The sequence below is a fragment of the Chrysemys picta genome, chromosome 22, assembly GCF_011386835.1.
Source record: "Chrysemys picta bellii isolate R12L10 chromosome 22, ASM1138683v2, whole genome shotgun sequence".
Lineage (NCBI taxonomy): Eukaryota > Metazoa > Chordata > Testudines > Emydidae > Chrysemys > Chrysemys picta.
The window spans coordinates 5,101,699-5,123,526 of record NC_088812.1 but is presented as its reverse complement, the minus strand read 5'-3'; the positions used below and the strand labels follow the sequence as shown (position 1 = coordinate 5,123,526).

Here is a 21,828-nt window from a genome sequence, read left to right as displayed (position 1 = left end):
TGAAATAAATAGGCAGCAGGTTTAAAAAACAAACAAAAGGAAGTATTTTTTCCACACAACGCACAGTTAACCTGTGGAACTCCTTGCCAGAGGATGTTGTGAAGGCCAAGACTATAACATGGTTCAAAAAAGAACTAGATAAATTCATGGAGGATAGGTCTATCAAGGGCTATTAGCCAGGATGGGCAGGGATGGTGTCTCTAACCTCTATTTGCCAGAAGCTGGGAATGGGAGACAGGAATGGATCACTTGATGATTACCCTCTGGTGCTCTGCTGTGAGAACCCCCACTCCTGGGCTGTTCACTCACAGCATCTAGTACATAAGCTGCTCCCAGCTACTTGCAAGCGAATGACACTAGCCAATATCTCTGGTCCCAGACACAACCCTAGGAACCTCCCTCTTGCAGTGTCCAGTTATGCCCACTGGAGGCTGCAAGCTTATATGAGTTCGTCAATTTAACAAAGAAATTGATATGTACCAGGCTTGTTATCCCAAGGGGAGTCTCTGACACAGAAAACCAAACGCACTGCTTCAGGTAGAACAAACAAACAGATTTATTAGTTATAAAGTTAGATTTTAAGTGATTATAAGTCAAAGCAGAACACGTCAGATTTGGTCAAATGAAATAAAAGCAAAACGCATTCCAAGCTGATCTTAACACTTTTGATGACCTTAAAACTGAGATGCTTCTCACCGCAGGCTGGCTGGTTCCTTTTCAGTCAGGCTCGCACCTTTAATCAGTGTTTCAGTCACTGGATGGTGGTGGTGTCTGTAGATGTAGGTGGAAAAGAGAGAGAGAGCCTGGCAAAATGTCTCTCCCTTTTATCATGGGATTTCTTTCCTCTTGGCTTTGCTCCCCCCCCCCTTCAGAGTCAGGTGAGCATTACCTCATCTCAGTCCCAAACTGACCAAATGAAGGGGGGTGACTCCCTTGAGGGACTAACAGATTCTTTTCTTGCTGCCAAAGCCAGTGTCCATTGTTCCTGTGAGGCTGGGCGGAGTTTGTCCCATCCATGCCCTGATGAGGTGTGAACTGCCTCTCTGTTTTTGGAGAGTTTTTACATCGGTTTGCTTTAAGCCAAGGATACATTTTCGGGCTCATAACTATATGCATGAAATTATAACCTATAACCTTACTATAACATCACTATAATGATTACTATAACATCACTATAACAACCATGCTCAGTACATTATGAGCCTTCCAAAGACACCCAACATGACAAACTTTGCATTGGATACCACACAATCATTTTATAAAGATGAACATGGGTCTGTAAGGTGTTCCCCTGAGGTACAAAGCACCACAAATGATACACAACTTCTCTGGCAAGTGCAAGTGCCACCTACATGACTCTCGCCCCATTACAGAGTTCCCACTCACTTAGCTGGGCTCCGGAGCTCATACTCACTGACGCACTTCACTGTTGGATCAGTGAAGTGTTGCTCCCCAGAGCTAGATGCAAACCCGCGTTTGCAGGTGCAGTGGTAGCCCCCAGGGATGTTTTCACATTTTGCAAAAGTAGGACAAGTAGATGAATTCTGACACCAGTCAACTGTGAAAGGAAGAAGAAACCACGTCATTGAAAGAGCAATGGATAATGCTTTGCACCTTTTGCTTGACTTCTTCAGTGTGGTTCACATTCATTCATTAACCTTGTGAATAATGCAGCAAGGGAGAAAGAGTGGACCTAGCAGAGTAGGCGGCTGGGGTGGGAGGACCAAGACAGCTGGCTGACTCTTCTGAAGACATCAGGTAATGGATAAAGAAAAGGCCTCCATCCCTCTCCCCTGACACCAGGAAAAACAGGAGAAAGTTTGAAGAGAAGGTGTGACACCCTCTACTCCATGTTCACCACTTTTATATGCTTATGATCTATTTTGTACAAAGTATGCCCTGTGAGGTATCATTTGGAAACTCATAATCTGATGAATATTATTATCCTGTTGAAATTTCTCTAACAAACACTGAATGTGAAATTACGACATTTTGCTGTAAGATTATAACTAAAAGATGTTGTCATTCTTGGGTGCTACTCATAAGCCAGCTCCTTAGAGACAAAGACACACTGGAATGCGAGCAACATGCTAAAGAGTCATACTCTAGTTAATCGGAGATTCTCCAACTGGGGAGTTCTAAACAGGAAATTTACAAATCAGCTGAAAGACAGTCTGGCACTCACATACTGCCTACCCACATGACCCAGCAAGGGTATTTTAATCAGAAAACAATTCAGGTGTAAGGATGGAGACAAAAATACCTTTACCCAGCTCTCCTGTCTACATTATCTCTCCCTGTTTATAACATCAATGAATCCTTGAGAAACAATGAACTAAGGAACAGGAGTACTTGTGGCACCTTAGAGACTAACAAATTTATTAGAGCATAAGCTTTCGTGGGCTACAGCCCACTTCTTCGGATGCATATAGAGTGGAACATATATTGAGGAGATATATATACACACATACAGAGAGCATGAACAGGTGGGAGTTGTCTTACCAACTCTGAGAGGCCAATTAAGTAAGTGAAAAAAAAACTTTTGAAGTGATAATCAAGATAGCCCAGTACAGACAGTTTGATAAGAAGTGTGAGAATACTGACAAGAGGAGTGGTCCCAGAATGAAAGGAAATCCAGCCTCTGAACTGCAGAATCTGGTGTGGTGAGAAGGATGTTGGCGTCAAATCTTATTAAGCTTGGTAATGTTTTGGAATTAGCTTGAGGTTTTCTCTTTGTATTTCTTTTGTAACCAATTCTGACTTTTGTACCTTTCCTCTCTCATTAATAAACGTGTTTTATTGTTTTAACTAAACCAGTGTGTTTGGGAAACCTCTACTTCAGATAACAAAGGCTGGGGCATAAACATTACCCGTTGTTGGAATGTCGGACTATCTATCCTCTCATAATGTCAAGACTCTACTGAGCAGTATCAGATGCACATTTCGGGGGAGCCCAGGCTGGGAGTGGGGATATGTGGGTGTCGCGGTGTGTCTATCCATGCATGGCTGGGACAACATTCATATAAACATCTGGGAGTGATTTTGCAGACTAGTATCTGTGCATGAGCAGGCCAGGACTGGCTGGTCTGACAGAAAAGGAGCATAAAAGGAACCCCAGGTTGGGGGGTTAAGGGGACACACCAGTTCAGGTGGCCCCCTGGGGAATTTCACAGTAAGATTGAAGGTTGGGAGTTGGGGGTAGGGAGGTTCTGATCCTGTGGATGAGATGAGGCTGCAATGAGTTTTAGTCCAGAAAGAGAGTAATCCCCCGCTAGGGTCACCATTTTGTCTTAAAATCCATGCAGCAGCAGCAGCAGCAAGAAATAATTTTGAAGGGTTCTAGTTACGTTGCTGTCAGTAAAGATCTTGACTCCAGAGCTCAATGCATGGCCGTCGTTACAAGCATAAAGTAACTCCAAAGGTCATGGTGTGAGTGGCCTGGCAAGGGCAAGATTTCCTGCTGAGACACTCGTCCACGCCTAGGGAGTCATGCAGAACTGACGGAACCAAACCTGGCCAGGTGCTGGGTGGGGACTCAGAAGAACTGGAATCTTGGCTCCCATTCCAGGCTCTGGAGGGGAGTGTCCACTAGTGGGCACAGACTTGTTTGTGTGCTCATACCCAAGCTTGACTCCTTCAGCCTTGTCCCCACACAATCACAACTTGTCCCTGTCCCAGAGCAGTTTCTTCCAATCCCTGGCTCTTGACCCACTCCCAATCAGAATGCCTCACGTGTCTCATTCCAGTCCCAGTCTCCTTTCCCAGCCAGTCCCAGTCTACACCTGCACCAAATCCTCCCCTCCCTGTCCTGGTCTCCTTACCCAGCCAGTCCCAGTTCCCCGGCATCCTGGTTCCTCATTCCATTTGTCTCTCTCCTCCCCTCTTAGTTTCCAGGTTTGCCCACTCCCAGCCCCCCAACATTCCCCAGTCCCACTGAGTCCCAGTCCCAGTGTCCCTCCTCAGATACTTAGTCCAATCTCACTGTTGTTCCCCCACACCAGCCCCTTGACCCAGTCTCTTTATCTGGCCAATCCCATCTTCCCCCTGTTGCCTGGAGAGATCTGTCTCCCCACCCTCCTTCCACACACACATTTCCAGGCCAAGTTCCATCCTACCACTGCCACCTGCTTGACTACCCTCTATTGTTAGCATGCTAGCTCGATGGAAGTGTAGACGTACCCTTAATCACTGCAGCATGCTCACCAGTCAGTAGAGTACACTGCTCCATAACTTTTCTGGCAAGTGCAAGAGCTGGTCCAATGGCATTAGAGCAACCTACATTACACTCAACACATTACAGAGTTCCCGCTCACTTAGTTGGGCTCTGGAGCCGATACTCACCGATGCATTTCACTGTTGGATCAGTGAAGTGTTCCTCCCCAGAACTAGATGCAAATCCGTGATTGCAGGTGCAGCGGTAGGCCCCAGAAACATTTTCACAGGTTGCAAAAGCAGGACAAGTAGACGAATTCTGACACCTGTCAACTGTGAAAGGAAGAAGGAACCATGTCATTGAAACAGGTGCTGTCATCATCATGAATAAATTGGAATATGACCAAGAGGTTGCTAGACAGCTCTCTAACACCACATTCTACAGGCCATTATCCTCTGATCCCACTGAGGATTACCTAAAGAAACTACACCATCTGCTAAAAAAACTCCCTGACAAAGCACAGGAACAAATCTGTGCAGACACATGCCTAGAACCCCGACCAGGGATATTCTATTTGCTACCCAAGATCCATAAACCTGGAAATCCTGGACGCCCCATCATCTCAGGCATTGGCACCCTAACATCAGGCTTGTCTGGTTATGTGGACTCTCTCCTCAGACCCTACGCTACCAGCACTCCCAGCTATCTTCGAGACACCACTGACTTCCTGAGGAAACTACAATCCATCGGTGATCTTCCAGAAAACACCATCCTGGCCACTATGGACGTAGAAGCCCTCTACACCAATATTCCACACAAAGATGGACTACAAGCTATCAGGAACAGTATCCCCGATAATGTCACAGCTAACCTGGTGGCTGAACTTTGTGATTTTGTCCTCACCCACAACTATTTCACATTTGGGGACAATATATACCTTCAAGTCAGCGGCACTGCTATGGGTACCCGCATGGCCCCACAATATGCCAACATTTTTATGGCTGACTTAGAACAACGCTTCCTTAGCTCTCATCCCCTAACGCCCCTACTCTACTTGCGCTACATTGATGACATCTTCATCATCTGGACTCATGGAAAAGAAGCCCTTGAGGAATTTCACCATGATTTAAATAATTTCCATCCCACCATCAACCTCAGCCTAGATCAATCCACACAAGCGGTCCATTTCCTGGACACTACTGTGCTAATAAGCGATGGTCACATAAATACCACCCTATACCGGAAACCTACTGACCGCTACACTTACCTGCATGCCTCCAGCTTCCATCCAGGACACACCACACGATCCATTGTCTACAGCCAAGCTCTAAGATATAACCGCATTTGCTCCAATCCCTCAGATAGAGACAAGCACCTACAAGATCTCTATCAAGCATTCTTAAAACTACAATACCCACCTGCTGAAGTGAAAAAACAGATTGACAGAGCCAGACGAGTACCCAGAAGTCACCTCCTACAAGACAGGCCCAACAAAGAAAATAACAGAACACCACTAGCTGTCACCTTCAGCCCCCAACTAAAACCTCTCCAGCGCATCATCAGAGATCTACAACCTATCCTGAAAGATGATCCTTTACTCTCACAGATCTTGCGAGACAGACCTGTCCTCGCTTACAGACAACCCCCCAACCTAAAGCAAATACTCACCAGCAACCACACATCACTGATCAAAACCACTGACCCAGGAACCTATCCTTGTAACAAAGCCCGATGCCAACTCTGTCCACATATCTATTCAAGTGACATCATCATAGGACCTAATCACATCAGCCATACCATCAGGGGCTCGTTCACCTGCACATCTACCAATGTGATATATGCCATCATGTGCCAGCAATGCCCCTCTGCCATGTACATTGGCCAAACCGGACAGTCTCTACGCAAAAGAATTAATGGACACAAATCTGACATCAGGAATCATAATACTCAAAAACCAGTGGGAGAACACTTTAACCTGTCTGGTCATTCAATGACAGACCTGCGGGTGGCTATATTACAACAGAAAAACTTCAAAAACAGACTCCAATGAGAGACTGCTGAGCTGGAATTGATATGCAAACTAGACACAATCAACTCAGGATTGAATAAGGACTGGGAATGGCTGAGCCATTACAAACATTGAATCTATTTCCCCTTGTAAGTATTCTCACACTTCTCATCAAACTGTCTGTAGTGGGCTACCTTGATTATCACTTCAAAAGTTTTTTTTCTCTTACTTAATTGGTCTCTCAGAATTGGTAAGACAACTCCCACCTGTTTATGTTCTCTGTATGTGTGTATATATATATATCTCCTCAATATTTATTCCACTCTGTATGCATCCGAAGAAGTGGGCTGTAGTCCACGAAAGCTTATGCTCTAATAAATTTGTTAGTCTCTAAGGTGCCACAAGTACTCCTGTTCTTTTTTTAGAGTAATCAATAACACTTTGCACATTTTCTTTGACTTCTTCAATGTGGTTCACTTTCATTCGTTAACCTTCTTAACAATGCAGCGAGGGAGAAAATGTGGACCTAACAGAGCAGGTGGATGAGGTGGGAGGACCAAGGCAGCTGGCCTCTCTTCTCGAGACATCAGGGAAAGGATCAAGAAAAGGCCTCCATCCCTCTCCTGTGAAGCCAGGGAAACAGGAGGACATGGGAAGGGTAGCTGTGACACCCTGTAGCCATATTCACCACTTTTATATGGCTATGATCTATTTTGTACAAACTATGCCCTGTGAGGTAGCATTTTGAAACTCATAATGTGATGAATATTATTATCTTCTGAAATGTGTGTAACAAACACTGCATGTGAAATTAGGAGATTGTGCTGTATGATTATTACTGAAATATTTTGTAATTCCCGTGTAGTCCTCATAAGCCAGTTCCTCAGAGACAGGAACACACTGGCATGCCAGTAACAGGCTACAGAGTCATCCCCTGGTTAATGGGAGATTCACCAACTGGGGAGTTCTCAACAGGAAATGTACAAATCAGCTGAAAGACAGTTTGGCGCTCACATACTGCCCCCCCCACAGCACCCAGCAAGGGTATTTCCAGCACCCAAGAATTGGGGTATAAGAAGGGGGACAAACATGCCTGTACCCACCTCTCCTGTCTACCTTCTCTCCCTCTGCTTATTACATCAGTGAATCTTTGAAAAACACTGAACTGAGGGGAGTGGTACCAGAATAAAAGGAAATCCAGCCTGTGAACTGAGAACTGCCTGCAGCGTCTGGTGCGGTGAGAAGGATGTTGGCTTCAAATCTTATTAAGCTTGGTAGTGTTTTGGAATTAGCTTGAGGTTTTCTCTTTTTATTTCTTTTGTAACTAATTCTGACTTTTGTACCTTTCATCTCTCATTTATAAACGTGTTTTATTGTTTTATCTACACCAGTCTGTTTGGGAAACCTCTACTTGAGATAACAAAGGCTGGTGCATGAACATTACCTTTTGTTGGAATGTCAGACTATCAATGAGCTTATACTATCCAGGGGTCTACTGAGGAACATAAGATTCACATTTCTGGGGAGCCAAGGCTGCAAATGGAGATATATGACTGTTTCCCTGTATCTATCCATGGATGACTGGGACAGCATTCATGGAAACATCTGAGAGTGATTTTGCAGGCTGAAATCTGTGCATGAGCAGGCCAGGAGTAGCTGGTCTGACAGAAAAGTAGCCTAAAAGGAACCCAAGGCTAGAGAGTAAAGGGGACACAGCAGTTCAGGTGGCACCCTGGGGAATTTCACAGTAGGAATGAAGGATGGGCTTTGAGGGAAGGGAGGTTCTGATCCTGTGGACAGGCGACAATGAGTTTTAGTCCAGAAACAGACTAATCCCCCGCTAGGGTCACCGTTTTGTCTTAAAATCCATGTTCACCACCAGCAGCAGCAAGAAATAATTTTGAAGGGTTCTGGTTACGTTGCTGTCAGTAAAGATCTTGACTCCAGAGCTCAATGCATGGCCATCGTTGCAAGCATAAAAGTAACTCCACAGGCCATGGTGTGAGTGGCCTGGCAAGGGCAAGATTTCCTGCTGAGACACTCATCCACGCCTAGGGAGTCATGCAGAAATGAGGGAACCAAGCCTGGCCACATGCAGGGTGGGGACTCAGAAGCGCTGGAATCTTGGCTCCCATTCCAGGCTCTGGAGGGGAGTGTCCACTAGTGGGCACAGACTCGTCTGCGTGCTCATACCCAAGCTTGGCTCCTTCAGCCACAAATCCCCCCGCACATGTCCCTGTCCCAGTACTGTCTCTTCCCATCCCCAGCTCTTATCCCCGTTCCACTCTGAATGCCTCAGGTATCTCATCCCAGTCCCACTCTCCTTTCCCAGCCAGTCCCAGTTCCCCGGCATCTCGGCTCCTCATTCCATTTGTCTCTCTCTTCCGCTCTTAGTTTTCAGCTGTGCCCACTGCCAGCCCCCCAACATTCCCCAGTCCCACTGAGTCCCAGTTCCACTGTCCCTCCCAGATACTTAGTCCAATCTCATCGTTGGTCCCACAGCCCAGCTCCTTGACCCAATCTCTTTATCTGGCCAGTGCCATCATCCTCCTGCAGCCTGTTGCCTGGACAGATCTGTCTCCCCACCCTACTTCCACATACTGGTTTCCAGGCCCAGTTCCATCCCACCACTCGCACCTGCTTGGTTACCCTCTATTGTTAGCATGACAGCTCGATGGAAGTGTAGATGTGCCTTTAATCACTTCAGCATGCTCGCCGGTCAGTAGAGTGCACTGATCCATAACTTTTCTGGCAAGTGCAAGAGCTGGTCCCAATGGCATTACAGCAACCTACATTACACTCGCCCCATTACAGAGCTCCCATTCACTTAGTTGGGCTCCAGAGCCGATACTTACCAATGCACTTCACTGTTGGATCAGTGAAGTGTTGCTCCCCAGAAGAAGATGCAAACCCGTGATTGCAGATGCAGTGGTAGCCCCCAGGAACGTTTTCACATTTTGCAAAACTAGGACAAGTAGACGAATTCTGACACCTGTCAACTGTGAAAGGAAGAAGGAACCATGTCATTTAAAGAGAGCAATCGATAACCCCTTGCACCTTTTGTTTGACTTCTTCTATGTGGTTCACATTCATTCATTAACCTTGTTAACAATGCAGTGAGGGAGAAAGTGTGGACCTGGTAGAGCAGGTGGCTGAGGTGGGAGGACCAAGGCATCTGGCCTCTCTTCTCGAGACAGCAGGCAAAGGATCAAGAAAAGGCCTCCATCCCTCTCCCCTGAAGTCACGGAAAACAGGAGAAGGTTGGAAGGGTAGCTGTGACACCCTGTAGCCTATATGCACAACTGTTATATGGCTATGACCAATTTCCACAAAGTATTCCCTGTCAGATATCATTTGGAAACTCATAATCTGATGAATATTATTATCCTGATGAAATGTGTGTAACAAACTGTGCATGTGAAATTATGAGATTTCCTGTATGATTATTACTGAAATATGTTGTAACTACTGTGTAGTCCTCATAAGCCAGTTCCTCAGAGACAGGGACACACTGCATGCCAGTAGAATGCTAAAAGAGTCATCTCCCAGTTAATTGGAAGTTCACCAACTGGGGAGTTCTCAACCTGAAATGTACAAATCAGTTGAAAGACAGTTTGGCACTCACATACTGCCTCCCCACAGGACCTAACAAGGATTGGGGTGTAAGAAGGGGGATAAAAATACCTGTACCCACCTCTCCTGTCTACATTTTCTCTCCCTGTTTATAACATCAATGAATCCTTGAGACACTGAACTAAGGGGAGTGGTCCCAGAATGAAAGGAAATCCAGTCTCTGAACTGCAGCATCTGGTGTGGTGAGAAGGATGTTGGAGTCAAATCTTATTTAGTTTGGTAACATATAGGAATTAGCTTGAGGTTTTATCTTTTTATTTCTTTTGTAACCAATTATCACTTTTGTGCCTTACCACTGTGACAAAGTTCCTCCTCTATCTTGATGGGTCCTGCGCTTATTGGCAGATTTTCTTGCCTCAGAGATTCACCATGTGGGCTGGGGAACAGCCCAGAGCCCTTTCCCTCTGGAAGAACCCACAGTCCAGGTCAATGGGGAGGTTTGGGGGGAACCCAGGCCCACCCTCTACTCCAGGTTCCAGCCCAGGGCCCTGTGGACTGCAGCTGTCTATAGTGCCTCCTGTAACAGCTGCATGACAGCTACAACTCCCTGGACTACTTCCCCATGGCCTCCTCCAAACACCTTCCTTATTCTCACCACAGGACCTTCCTCCTGGTGTCTGATAACGCTTGTGCTCCTCAGTCCTCCAGTAGCACACCCTCTCACTCTCAGCTCCTCACACTCACACCACAAACTGAAGTGAGCTCCTTTTAAAACCCAGGTGCCCTGATTAGCCTGCCTTAATTGATTCTAGCAGCTTCTTCTTAATTGGCTCCAGGTGTCCCAATTAGCCTGCCTGCCTTAACTGGTTCTAGCAGGTTCCTGATTACTCTAGTGCAGCCCCTGCTCTGGTCACTCAGGGAACAGAAAACTACTCATCCAGTGACCAGTATATTTGCCCTCTACCAGACTCCTGTACCCCACTGGTCTGGGTCTGTCACACCACTTAAAATCTCTCTCTCATTAATAAACATGTTTTATTGTTTTATCTAAACCAATGTGTTTGGGAAACCTCTACTTGAGATAACAAAGGCTGGGGCATGAACATAACCCTTTGTTGGAATGTCAGACTATCAATGAGCTTATACTGTCCAGGGGTCTACTGAGTAGTATAAGACGCACATTTCTGGGGAGTCAAGGCTGGGAATGGGGATATATGGCTGTTTCCCTGTATCTGTCCATGGATGACTGAGACAGCATTCATGGAAACATCTGGGAGTGATTTTGCAGGCTGGTATCTGTGCATGAGCAGGCCAGGAGTGGCTGGTCTGACAGTAAAGTAGCATAAAAGGAACCCGAGGCTAGAGAGTTAAGCGGACACAGCAGTTCAGGTTGCACCCTGGGGAATTTCACAGTAGGAATGAAGGATGGGAGTTGGCAGTAGGGAGGTGCAATGTCCTAGCTACACACACACTGGTTTGTGGGCAGCTTCTGAACCATGGACCACAGCGAGCGCCACTAGAGGGCTTACAGACCACTGTTAACCTTTGGGGACATTACGGCCTGATTATATTCCAAATGTTTCTCAAGGCGGCTAGTAGTGACTGGTACCTGTGCAGTTCAAGGTGTGGGAGTCGCCAGGTTTCCAAGGGGTCCTACCACTCGCACCTGCTTGGCTACCCTCTATTGTTAGCATGCGAGCTCGATGGAAGTGTAGCCGTACCCTTAATCACTTCAGCATGCTCACCGGTCAGTAGAGTGCACTGCTCCATAACTTTTCTGGCAAGTGCAAGAGCTGGTCCCAATGGCATTACAGCAACACCCATTACACTCGCCCCATTACAGAGCTCCCGCTCACTTAGTTGGGCTCCGGAGCCGATACTTACCAACGCACTTCACTGTTGGATCAGTGAAGTGTTCCTCCCCAGAACTAGATGTAAACCCGCGGTTGCAGGTGCAGTTGTAGCCCCCAGGGACATTTTCACAGATTGCAAAAGCAGGACAAGTAGACGAATTCTGACACCTGTCAACTGTGAAAGGAAGAAGGAACCATGTCATTGAAAGAGAGCAACAGATAACCCTTTGAGCCTTTTGTTTGACTTCTTCAGTGTGGTTCACATTCATTCATTAACCTTCTTAATCATGCAGCGTGGGAAAAAGCGTGGACCTAACAGAGCAGGTGGCTGAGGTGGGAGGACCAAGGCAGCTGGCCACTCCTCTCGAGACATCAGGCAAAGGATCAAGAAAAGGCCTCCATCCCTCTCCCCTGAATCCAGGAGAAACAGGAGGACATGGGAAGGGTAGGTGTGACACCCTGTGTAGCCTGACTCAAAGTTGAGTATATACAATTGTAACTTGAGGATTAACAGGTTTTTGTCCCCAGATCAGGCCCAGTTAGATTATTGTAAAATTATTATATAATTTGGGAACCCCGATGCGCACAGGTGCAGCACTCACACTATGGGAACTTTTATATATATATATATATACAAATAAATGATTTATTAATAATTTAGCAAAGTTATACACACACTGAAACTCAACAAGACAGATACAGATAATACAGAAAGTACATTTGGACGGTCACACTCACACTCTGGAGTGTTAACCATTATCTTTCTCATCACCATTACCGTCCCCATCTTCCCCAGTGGCCATCATTCTGGCCCCTCCCATGGTCTACATCTCTATACTTGCTGCCCCTGGGATGTTACTTTTATACTAGGTTACGCTGACGTTGCCATGTCCAATGCATACAGGTCTGTCGCATCTTACGCGCATTTAACATGCGCGATTTCAGCTATACGCGGTCGGCAAAAACAAAAACAAAAAAAGAGAAAAATAACAATTTTAATACTGTACCTGTCGTGAGGGCGATTCCGCCCGCCATTGAACTCAATGTAATTTTGACTATATGCGGTTTTCGCTTTACGCGCTGACCACGGAACGTAACCCCAGCGTAAGATGAGACAGACCTGTATTTAATAGAGGTTTTTATCTGTATTTCCTCCCCTTAAGGTGTTTGTTTTCTATAGGTTAGTATATGTGTGATGTTACCCTATTAACATACATGTCAAATTTGCTGCCATGGCGCCTTTGCGGTTGGACGTTTTGTCCAGAACCTTCCGGATGCTGGTGTCAGCTATGTTTTGTGGGTGGCTGATTTCGGTATGCTGGACAAAATTTCCCCTCTTGCATGCTACTTTCAGTTCCCTATAACTGATGAGTTACTTACATTTATCTCTGCCAAAGAATATAGGCCTCAAGCCTCACACTATTTACTAAAGCCAAATCTCACAGGATAAAAGCCTGTAGGCTCCTTGCATTATTACTAAATATAATAAAGCAGAATAACAAAGCAATGAATATAATAGAGGTAAGCTGCCCACTGGGCTACAGGCCCCCCCTTGATAGGGTGACTGCTAATGAATCCTATCACATAAATTAGGGCCTGACTGTATGTTTAAAGCCTGTGCCTTACATACACTAGATGACTGATGGAAGCACCACCTGCCCAATCAAGATGTGGGTATAAGTGCCTGTGGGGTGTATCAAAATGTAATGTGACCTTTCACTCCAGTTGACAGTAAAAATATTTTGTTATTTGGTCATTGCCATACTCCCGATACATGTCACCCTATATATACTTGGTTAACCAGGTAGGTTACCAACAATGAAGATGATGACAGATCCCGTTGGTACCTTCCTTCTGGCCACACATGGTGTGTTCACCTCAAACATTACTTTTACGCTGATGTACTGCTCCCCTTGTTAGAACACCAGGCCATCAGTGGGATTTCCCATGTTGGGAGGTATACTACCAGAGGAGGTACATCGCTGTGATAGTTGTAGACATTATCTTTAAAGTGACCTACTGAGTGGAGCTGCCAAATACATCCCCATCTGGATTGGACCCAGTTAAGGGGGTACCATAATGTAATCTTAGTTAAATAAGAGTCTTAATTAGGGTGTAGTGTCACAGACCCCGTATCTGAGCTGCCCTCAGTAGAGAACAGGGGCATTTCTCAATAAGGATTAGAGCAAGTGGCTCTTCCTGTTTTATATTTAAAAAACAACTTTAATGCCACTATTTTGCAACTATGTATATATAGAGAGAGAGAGATTAAATGTGGGGCTTTTTCAACCCATAATTGTGCTATATGTGTATACTGTATGCAGAAATTGATATATGACACATGGGTTTCATTATGCCTTTGATATAAGTGTAGCCACCTCCCACCCTGGAGTTATTGATGAGAGGATGGGTCTTTTTCCAGGTTACTACAGGTGACATGGTTACATTTCTTAGCTGAGGGTTACACCTCTACCTGGTATACCTTTTTACCATATGTTCAGTTTTCATACATATTGTGTTTTAATACATATATATACATTGATGTTATGAGTTCAGGCAATAAACTTAATACTGTTTATGTTTTGATTCTTAATTTTCCCCAAGTTCGATATACTGGGGATGAGATCATATGGCTTCAAGGAAGGCACCAATGTACCAAAGAGTGTCCTTGCACCAGAGCAACAAAGAGTGTCCTTATATTGGGCTGCTACCATTGCCTCCAGACCACAGTTACTCCAGCATTAAGAGTTTATCATTTGGAGGTTTACAACAACGTCTATTTTTTTTTTTTGCTTCCTTCACATTGTACAAACACTGGAGCTTGTGAGTCTGCCTCTCTGAACAAACTATTAGGACCTCAAGACGGCTGCAGAGGAGGTTTAGGTATATAGCCTTGGTTTGCCTATAACCTAAGTGTGATGATTAGGTCAGGAGCCTGCTTGTCTTGAATCTTTAGATCCTAGATTAAAACAGAAATGGGTGGGGGAAAAAAAGAATTAAAGCAGGTGCTAATATTTTTCAGGAAATATGAAGGCAAACCTGTAATTAGATTAATTCCACATTTGACATTGATGAATTAGGACCTATAATGATAAGCACGATTTATCTTGTGGGTAACAAAGTTTGCTACACGTTGAAGAAGCTTCAACACTTCCTTAAAATAATGATTCCTGCATAAAGGAGAAAGATTATATGTTACCTGCTTCCTTTCTTGTATTCGCTAAATCTGGAGTTGCAACTAACTTAAGACCTATTTATGGAATAATAATGCACAACGGATTAGTTAAACTAAGAAGGTATGTCGAATACAAACATGCAAGTAACAAGTACTGAATGCTTGATCTTGTCCTAAAGGCATTACCTTGCTTGCTCCCACCACTTACAGGTTAGGAGTAGTAAAGGTTTTCTTTACCTTGTACATGCACATTAGACATATTAGACATAACCTTTTTTATCTACGAGGAATCTCATTCACTCTCCCACTCTGCAACATCGAACTGCTTATTTCCTAAGATGAAAGTATCTGGCTTACTCAACTCCTCCTTTAGCACTGTCGCCAGAGGACTTGATACCAGTCAGCTTTGTGTTCTTGGGGAACCAGGGCACAATATCCAGCCTGTCTGACTCATGAAAGACACCCCCTCCAGCCTCTGCTTGAACCAAAACCGATCCGAGAAAAGACTTGCAGAGAGCAGTGAAGGGTGGTGGGATACACACCTAGACCCCTCCTGACAAGGATGACAGGGTTAAGGCAACTCCCCTGGCCTCATCTGCATTAAAGATGGGCCAGGGAGGCATCTCCATCAGCATAGAGAACGGGAAACAGAGATTCCAAGGCAAGAACTGCACTGAACTCTGGGACCAGAAAAGCAGGGAAGCACTGCATCATGGGGGATTTCTGCTCCAGATGTTAATGAACCCATGCCTGCACACACCCAGCTCAGCAGTTATCAGACCAATTCTAGTAATGAATCCTTGATTGGTATCCAAAATACTGAAGCTACCTAATTGCATTGTGAGCTCCCTGGAAGGAACACCATCCATAGCTAGGAGTGATCAGCCCCTATTGTCTAACCTAGAGAAAACCCTTGAGTCCTCAGTTTACCCATAAACAAATCTAGTGTCTCCCTTGAACCATGGTTGTTTCCCTGCAAGAAACCCCTACCCATGCTCAAGTGTGTTCTGATGCCTGGATCCAAACTCTGCATCAGTCTCACTGGGATTTCATCTTCTCCTGACTGATCATGCTGGGGGCTCTGCCTGTCTCCTGCCCTCAGGAACCTGAGCGACCACCATCACCTGGGAACCCCGACCAGTTCAAGCTTCATGGAAGTGGTGAGATCCCAGCTCTCTCTCTCTTTTATTTTCTACCTCGGGTATGACTTCCTAACCCCAACTTGTTTGATCAGATCTAGTTTTCTATATATGACTTTTGTAACCTTTAATAATGTAACTGTTACGTTTGTTTAGGCCTCCTTGTGTAATTATCACTATTAGTCAATAAATAACTTTTATGGTTAAGCTGGTTGCTTCCCTCCCTCTCTCTCTCTGAATTTTACTCTTTTGTGATTTTAGTTTCCCCATTTACTCTGCAGCAACACTCCTCTTACCTAAGCTAAAGATCCCCGTAGCGGCCAAAAATCCGGTGGGGTTTGCTCATCCAGAGGGTTACTACTAGAACAATTGTAACGTGACAGTGGGGATAGGGACGGGCTGAACCTGGGACATACGACGGTGGCAGCTTGGAAGCGCTGCTCGACCTAGACTACTGAGTTCAGGGACATATAAGGGGTCAGCTTGAAAGTGCTGATTGACCTGGTCCACTGTGTGTGTGTGTGTGTGTGTGTGTGTGTGTGTGTGGTGTGTGTGTGTGTGTGTGTTCATTCATCTGGTTCTGGGCTGGAGGAACCCAGCCCTGTGGAACCGAGGTCCTGCAGGGTAGCTCCATTGGGAGGGGACTTGCAGAAGGGAGAAGTAGAGCTCCATATGAAAACACAAGTGACACAAGCACTACATTAATAGAATTACAGAACCCTCCCACCCCCAGAAGAGTAACCCTAATAAAAGAGTGTACCCCAAAGTAACGGGCAAATCTGGTAACAGACTTCCCACCTACGGTTAGATGTTTAGGGGTTTCTCATTTTAATTATTTTGCTAATAATTATTTTGCTTGAGTTAGAAGCAGTTTGCTTTGCCTACTTCCCTTTTTTCTCCCAAGCACAGAATACAAAAGCACTTCCCTTTTTAGCAACATGTTAGCTGCTGGTCAAAGCCTCAATGACTTTTGCTAGTGAGGATTTCTTTGATATTACAAGTTAAAGGCACAAAAACTGTTGGCTTGGTGGATTACATGATATGGGATAAAGGCATAGTTACAAGGTCTTTATGACCTGTGGGGGAATAAATCTTTTGGTACCTTCTGATAAGGGTTTTCCCTGGTTCCTTTAATACCTCTTAATCAACCATTTTTACATTATTATTTAATTTAATCTTCTGGGATTTGAGTCTTCTGGGATTTTAACACCCTGCTTAGGTGGAAGTTGGACTTATACCTACAGCTGTGCTCAGACAGTCCTGTTGCTTTGTATTTATTTATTTCATTTGAGTTATTACTCACCAACAAGCGTTAGTTGGTACATTATTTTAGACGTGTGATCATATAATGTATTAGACATATGACATATTAGATGTATGATTATATGCTACCAGTCAGGGTGACTGAACATAGCCTGGCTATGGTGATGTTGCATTCGTACGAAAGTTCTTCCATGATCTTCTATGTTTGTATGTTATGTCTCTGGTCGCCCACAGAATTCTCAGCTGACTACTTGACTTCCTTCAACTCCTACTTAAATGAGCTCAAGTAAATTATACTAACTAACTTTACTCTAAATCTACACAAAAACCCTAACACTACACACACACATGTATATATAGGGACATACCTCCGTCAATAATTTACCCCTTAACCGGTTCAACAATTACTTAAACAAGTCCCAAGAAAAACAGAGGGGAGGGGGGTTCTGCTCCCTCTCTCTTCCCTCGATGGCCAATGTACGATTAACTCATTGAGAGGTCATTACCTAGTCGGGACCTGCTGAGCAGCAAGGGGGAAGCTAGTCAGAGACAGATCTAGGCACAGAACAGGAGAGTTGAGGTGACTGACATTAAGGTAGCTCGAACTGTACAAGTTCTGAGTTACTGCGGCCCCTTGGCGGCAATTAAAACATACATTAATCAGTTCCCCCGCCACCTCAAAGTGTGGGTCACAGTGCACTGTGTTACTGCTATTTTAACAATTATTGATTACCCCAGAAGCCTCTCTTAACACATGTATAGAAGACTCTTGCAAGAGTCTAACCCCAGTGACTGGTCAATAATACCCAATAAGGAGTGCAACCAGGCTGATGTCCCGCATCGCCCCACTTGCATCCTGCCCCTGGCATGCCTGATGGTCAAAAACTCGGGTCCAGTGCACCTTTCTTTGCTGTTTGTTTGTGTTCCTGCTCTCCCTTCCTTCCTAAGAAAGCGGACATAATAACACCTTAAGGTGTTTGTTTTCTATAGGTTAGTATATGTGTGATGTTACCCTATTAACATACATGTCAATTTGTTGCCATAGCGCCTTTGCGGTTGGACATTTTGTCCAGAACCTTCCGGATGCTGGTGTCAGCTATGTTTTGTGGGTGGCTGATTTTGGTATGCTGGACAAAATTCCCCCTCTTGCATGCTACTTTCAGTTCCCTATAACTGATAAGTTACTTAAATTTGTCTCTGCCAAATGTTATAGGCCTCAAGCCTCACACTATTTACTAAAGCCAATTCTCACAGGATAAAAGCCTGTAGGCTCCTTGCATTACTACTAAATATAATAAAGCAGAATAACAAAACAATGAATATAACACAGGTAAGCTGCCCACTGGGCTACACCTGTACCCCATGTTCACCACTTTTATATGGCTATGATCTATTTTGTACAAAGTATGGCCTGTGCGGTATCATTTGGAAACTCATAATCTGATGAATATTATTATCCTGTTGAAATGTGTGTAACAAACACTGTGTGTGAAATTATCAGATTTTGCTGTAGGATTATTACTGAAATATGTTGTAATTCCTGAGTAGTCCTCATAAGCCAGTTCCTCAGAGACAAGAACAGACTGGCATGCCAGCAACATGCTTAAGATTCATCCCCTGGTTAATCAGAGATTGACCAACTGGGGAGTTCTCAACAGGAAATTTACAAAACAGCTGAAAGACAGTTTGATTCTCACATACTGCCTATCCACAGGACCCAGCAAGGGTATTTCCAGCACACAAGGATTGGGGTGTAAGAAGGGGGACAAAGATGCCTGTAACCACCTCTCCTGTCTACCTTATCTCTCTCTGCTTATAAAATCAATGAATACCTGAAAAACACTGAACAAAGGGGAGTGGTCCCAGAATGAAAGGAAATCCAGCTTGGGAACTTTTTATTTCTTTTGTAACCAATTCTGACTTTTGTGCCTTATCACTTAAAATCTCTCTCTCTGGTTAATAAACATGTTTTATTGTGTTATCTAAACCAGTGTGTTTGGGAAACCTCTACTTGAGATAACAAAGGTTGGTGCATAAATATTACCCTTTATTGGAATGTTGGACTATCTATGAGCTTCTAATGTCCAGGGGTCTACTGAGCAGTATAAGACGCACATTTCTGGGGAGTCAAGGCTGGGAATGGGGATATATGGCTGTTTCCCTGTATCTGTCCATGGATGGCTGGGACAGCATTCATGGAAACATCTGGGAGTGATTTTACAGGCTAGTATCTGTGCATGAGCAGGCCAGGAGTGGCTGGTCTGACAGTAAAGCAGCGTAAAAGGAACCCGAGGCTAGAGAGTAAAGGGGACACAGCAGTTCAGGTTGCACCCTGGGGAAATTCACAGTAGGAAGGAAGGATGGGAGTTGTGGGTAGGGAGGTTCTGATCCTGTGGACATGCTGATAACGAGGAGGGATAGCTCAGTAGTTTGAGCAGTGGCCTGCTAAACCCAGGGTTGTGAGTTCAGTCCTTCAGGGGGCCATTTAGGGATCTGGGGCAGAAATCTGTCGGGGACAGTACTTTGTCCTGCTGTGAAGGCAGAGGACTGGACTGGACTCAATACTTTTCAAGGTCCATTCCAGTCCTACATTACACTCACCCTATTACAGAGTTCCCTCTCACTTAGTTGGGCTCTGGAGCCGATACTCACCGATGCATTTCACTGTTGGATCAGTGAACTGTTCCTCCCCAGAACTAGATGCAAACCCATGCTTGCAGGTGCAGCGGTAGGCCCCAGAAACATTTTCACAGGTTGCAAAGGCAGGACAAGTAGATGAATTCTGACACCTGTCAACTGTGAAAGGAAGAAGGAACCATGTCATTGAAAGAGAGCAATCGATAACACTTTGCACATTTTCTTTGACTTCTTCAATGTGGTTCACTTTCATTTGTTAACCTTGTTAACAATGCAGCGAGAGAGAAAATGTGGACCTAACAGAGCAGGTGGACGAGGTGGGAGGACCAAGGCAGCTGGCCTCTCTTCTCGAGACATCAGGGAAAGGATCAAGAAAAGGCCTCCATCCCTCTCCCCTGAAGCCAGGGAAACAGGAGGACATGGGAAGGGTAGGTGTGACACCCTGTAGCCCATATTCACCACTTTTATATGGCTATTAACTGATGTGTTACTTACATTTATCTCTGCCAAATGTTATGGGCCTCAAGCCTCACACTATTTACTAAAGCCAAATCTTACAGGATAAAAGCCTGTAGGCTCCTTGCATTATTACTAAATATAATAAAGCAGAATAACAAAGCAATGAATATAACACAGGTAAGCTGCCCACTGGGCTACACCTGTAGCTCATGTTCACCACTTTTATATGGCTATGATCTGTTTTGTACAAACTATGCCCTATGAGGTAGCATTTTGAAACTCATAATCTGATGAATATTATTATCTTCTGAAATGTGTGTAACAAACACTGCATGTGAAATTAGGAGATTTTCCTGTAGGATTAATACTGAAATATGTTGTAATTCCTCGGTAGTCCTCATAAGCCAGTTCCTCAGAGACAGGAACACACTGGCATGTCAGTAACAGGCTACAGAGTCATCCCCTAGTTAATGGGAGATTCACCAACTGGGGAGTTCTCAACAGGAAATGTACAAATCAGCTGAAAGACAGTTTGGTGCTCACATACTGCCTCCCCACAGGACCCAGCAAGGGTATTTCCAGCACCCAAGGATTGGGGTGTAAGAAGGGGGACAAACATGCCTGTACCCACCTCTCCTGTCTACCTTATCTCCCTCTCCTTATTACATCAGTGAATCTTTGAAAAACACTGAACTAAGGGGAGTGGTCCCAGAATAAAAGGAAATCCAGCCTGTGAACTGAGAACTGCCTGCAGCATCTGGTGTGGTGAGAAGGATGTTGGCTTCAAATCTTATTTAGCTTGGTAATGTTTTGGAATTAGCTTGAGGTTTTCTCTTTTTATTTCATTTGTAACCAATTCTGACTTTTGTACCTTTCATCTCTCATTAATAAACGTGTTTTATTGTTTTAACTAAACCAGTGTGTTTGGGAAACCTCTACTTGAGATAACAAAGGCTGGGGCAGAAACATTACCCGTTGTTGGAATGTCGGACTATCTATCCTCTTATAATGTCAAGGCTCTACTGAGCAGTATCAGATGCACATTTCGGGGGAGCCCAGGCTGGGAGTGGGGATATGTGGGTGTCGCGCTGTATCTATCCATGGATGGCTGGGACAGCATTCATATAAACATCTGGGAGTGATTTCGCAGACTAGTATCTGTGCATGAGCAGGCCAGGACTGGCTGGTCTGACAGAAAAGGAGCATTAAAGGAACCCCAGTTTAGGAGGTTAAGGGGACACAGCAGTTCAGGTGGCACCCTGGGGAATTTCACAGTAAGATTGAAGGATGGGATTTGGGGGTAGGGAGGTTCTGATCCTGTGGACAGACTGCAGTGAGTTTTAGTCCAGAAAGAGACTAATCCCCTGCTAGGGTCCCCATTTTGCCTTAAAATCCATGTCCACCACCAGCAGCAGCAAGAAATAATTTTGAAGGGTTCTGGTTACGTTGCTGTCAGTAAAAATCTTGACTCCAGAGCTCAATGCATGGCCATCGTTGCAAGCATAAAGTAACTCCAAAGGTCATGGTGTGAGTGGCCTGGCAAGGGCAAGATTTCCTGCTGAGACACT

The 21,828-nt window shown here is 44.8% G+C and overlaps 1 protein-coding gene across 5 annotated transcripts in view; it reads right to left on the bottom strand.

Annotated features, from left to right (window-relative positions):
* Positions 1–534: 534 nt before the first annotated feature.
* The window catches only part of LOC101942610 (adhesion G protein-coupled receptor E2-like), a 35,296-nt gene continuing 14,002 nt past the window's right edge, over positions 535–21,828 (bottom strand). For 2 of the 5 annotated variants that reach the window (XM_065576293.1, XM_065576290.1), the window contains 5 exons: positions 19,817–19,960; positions 11,619–11,762; positions 9,017–9,160; positions 4,342–4,485; positions 535–1,558 (listed from right to left, as the gene is read on the bottom strand). In XM_065576293.1, the coding sequence (XP_065432365.1) occupies positions 1,383–1,558; positions 4,342–4,485; positions 9,017–9,160; positions 11,619–11,762; positions 19,817–19,960 (752 nt within the window). In that variant the 3' untranslated portion in view covers positions 535–1,382. The remainder of the gene's footprint in view (positions 1,559–4,341; positions 4,486–9,016; positions 9,161–11,618; positions 11,763–19,816; positions 19,961–21,828) is intronic. The other 3 variants (XM_065576292.1, XM_065576294.1, XM_065576291.1) reach the window with 2 other exon arrangements.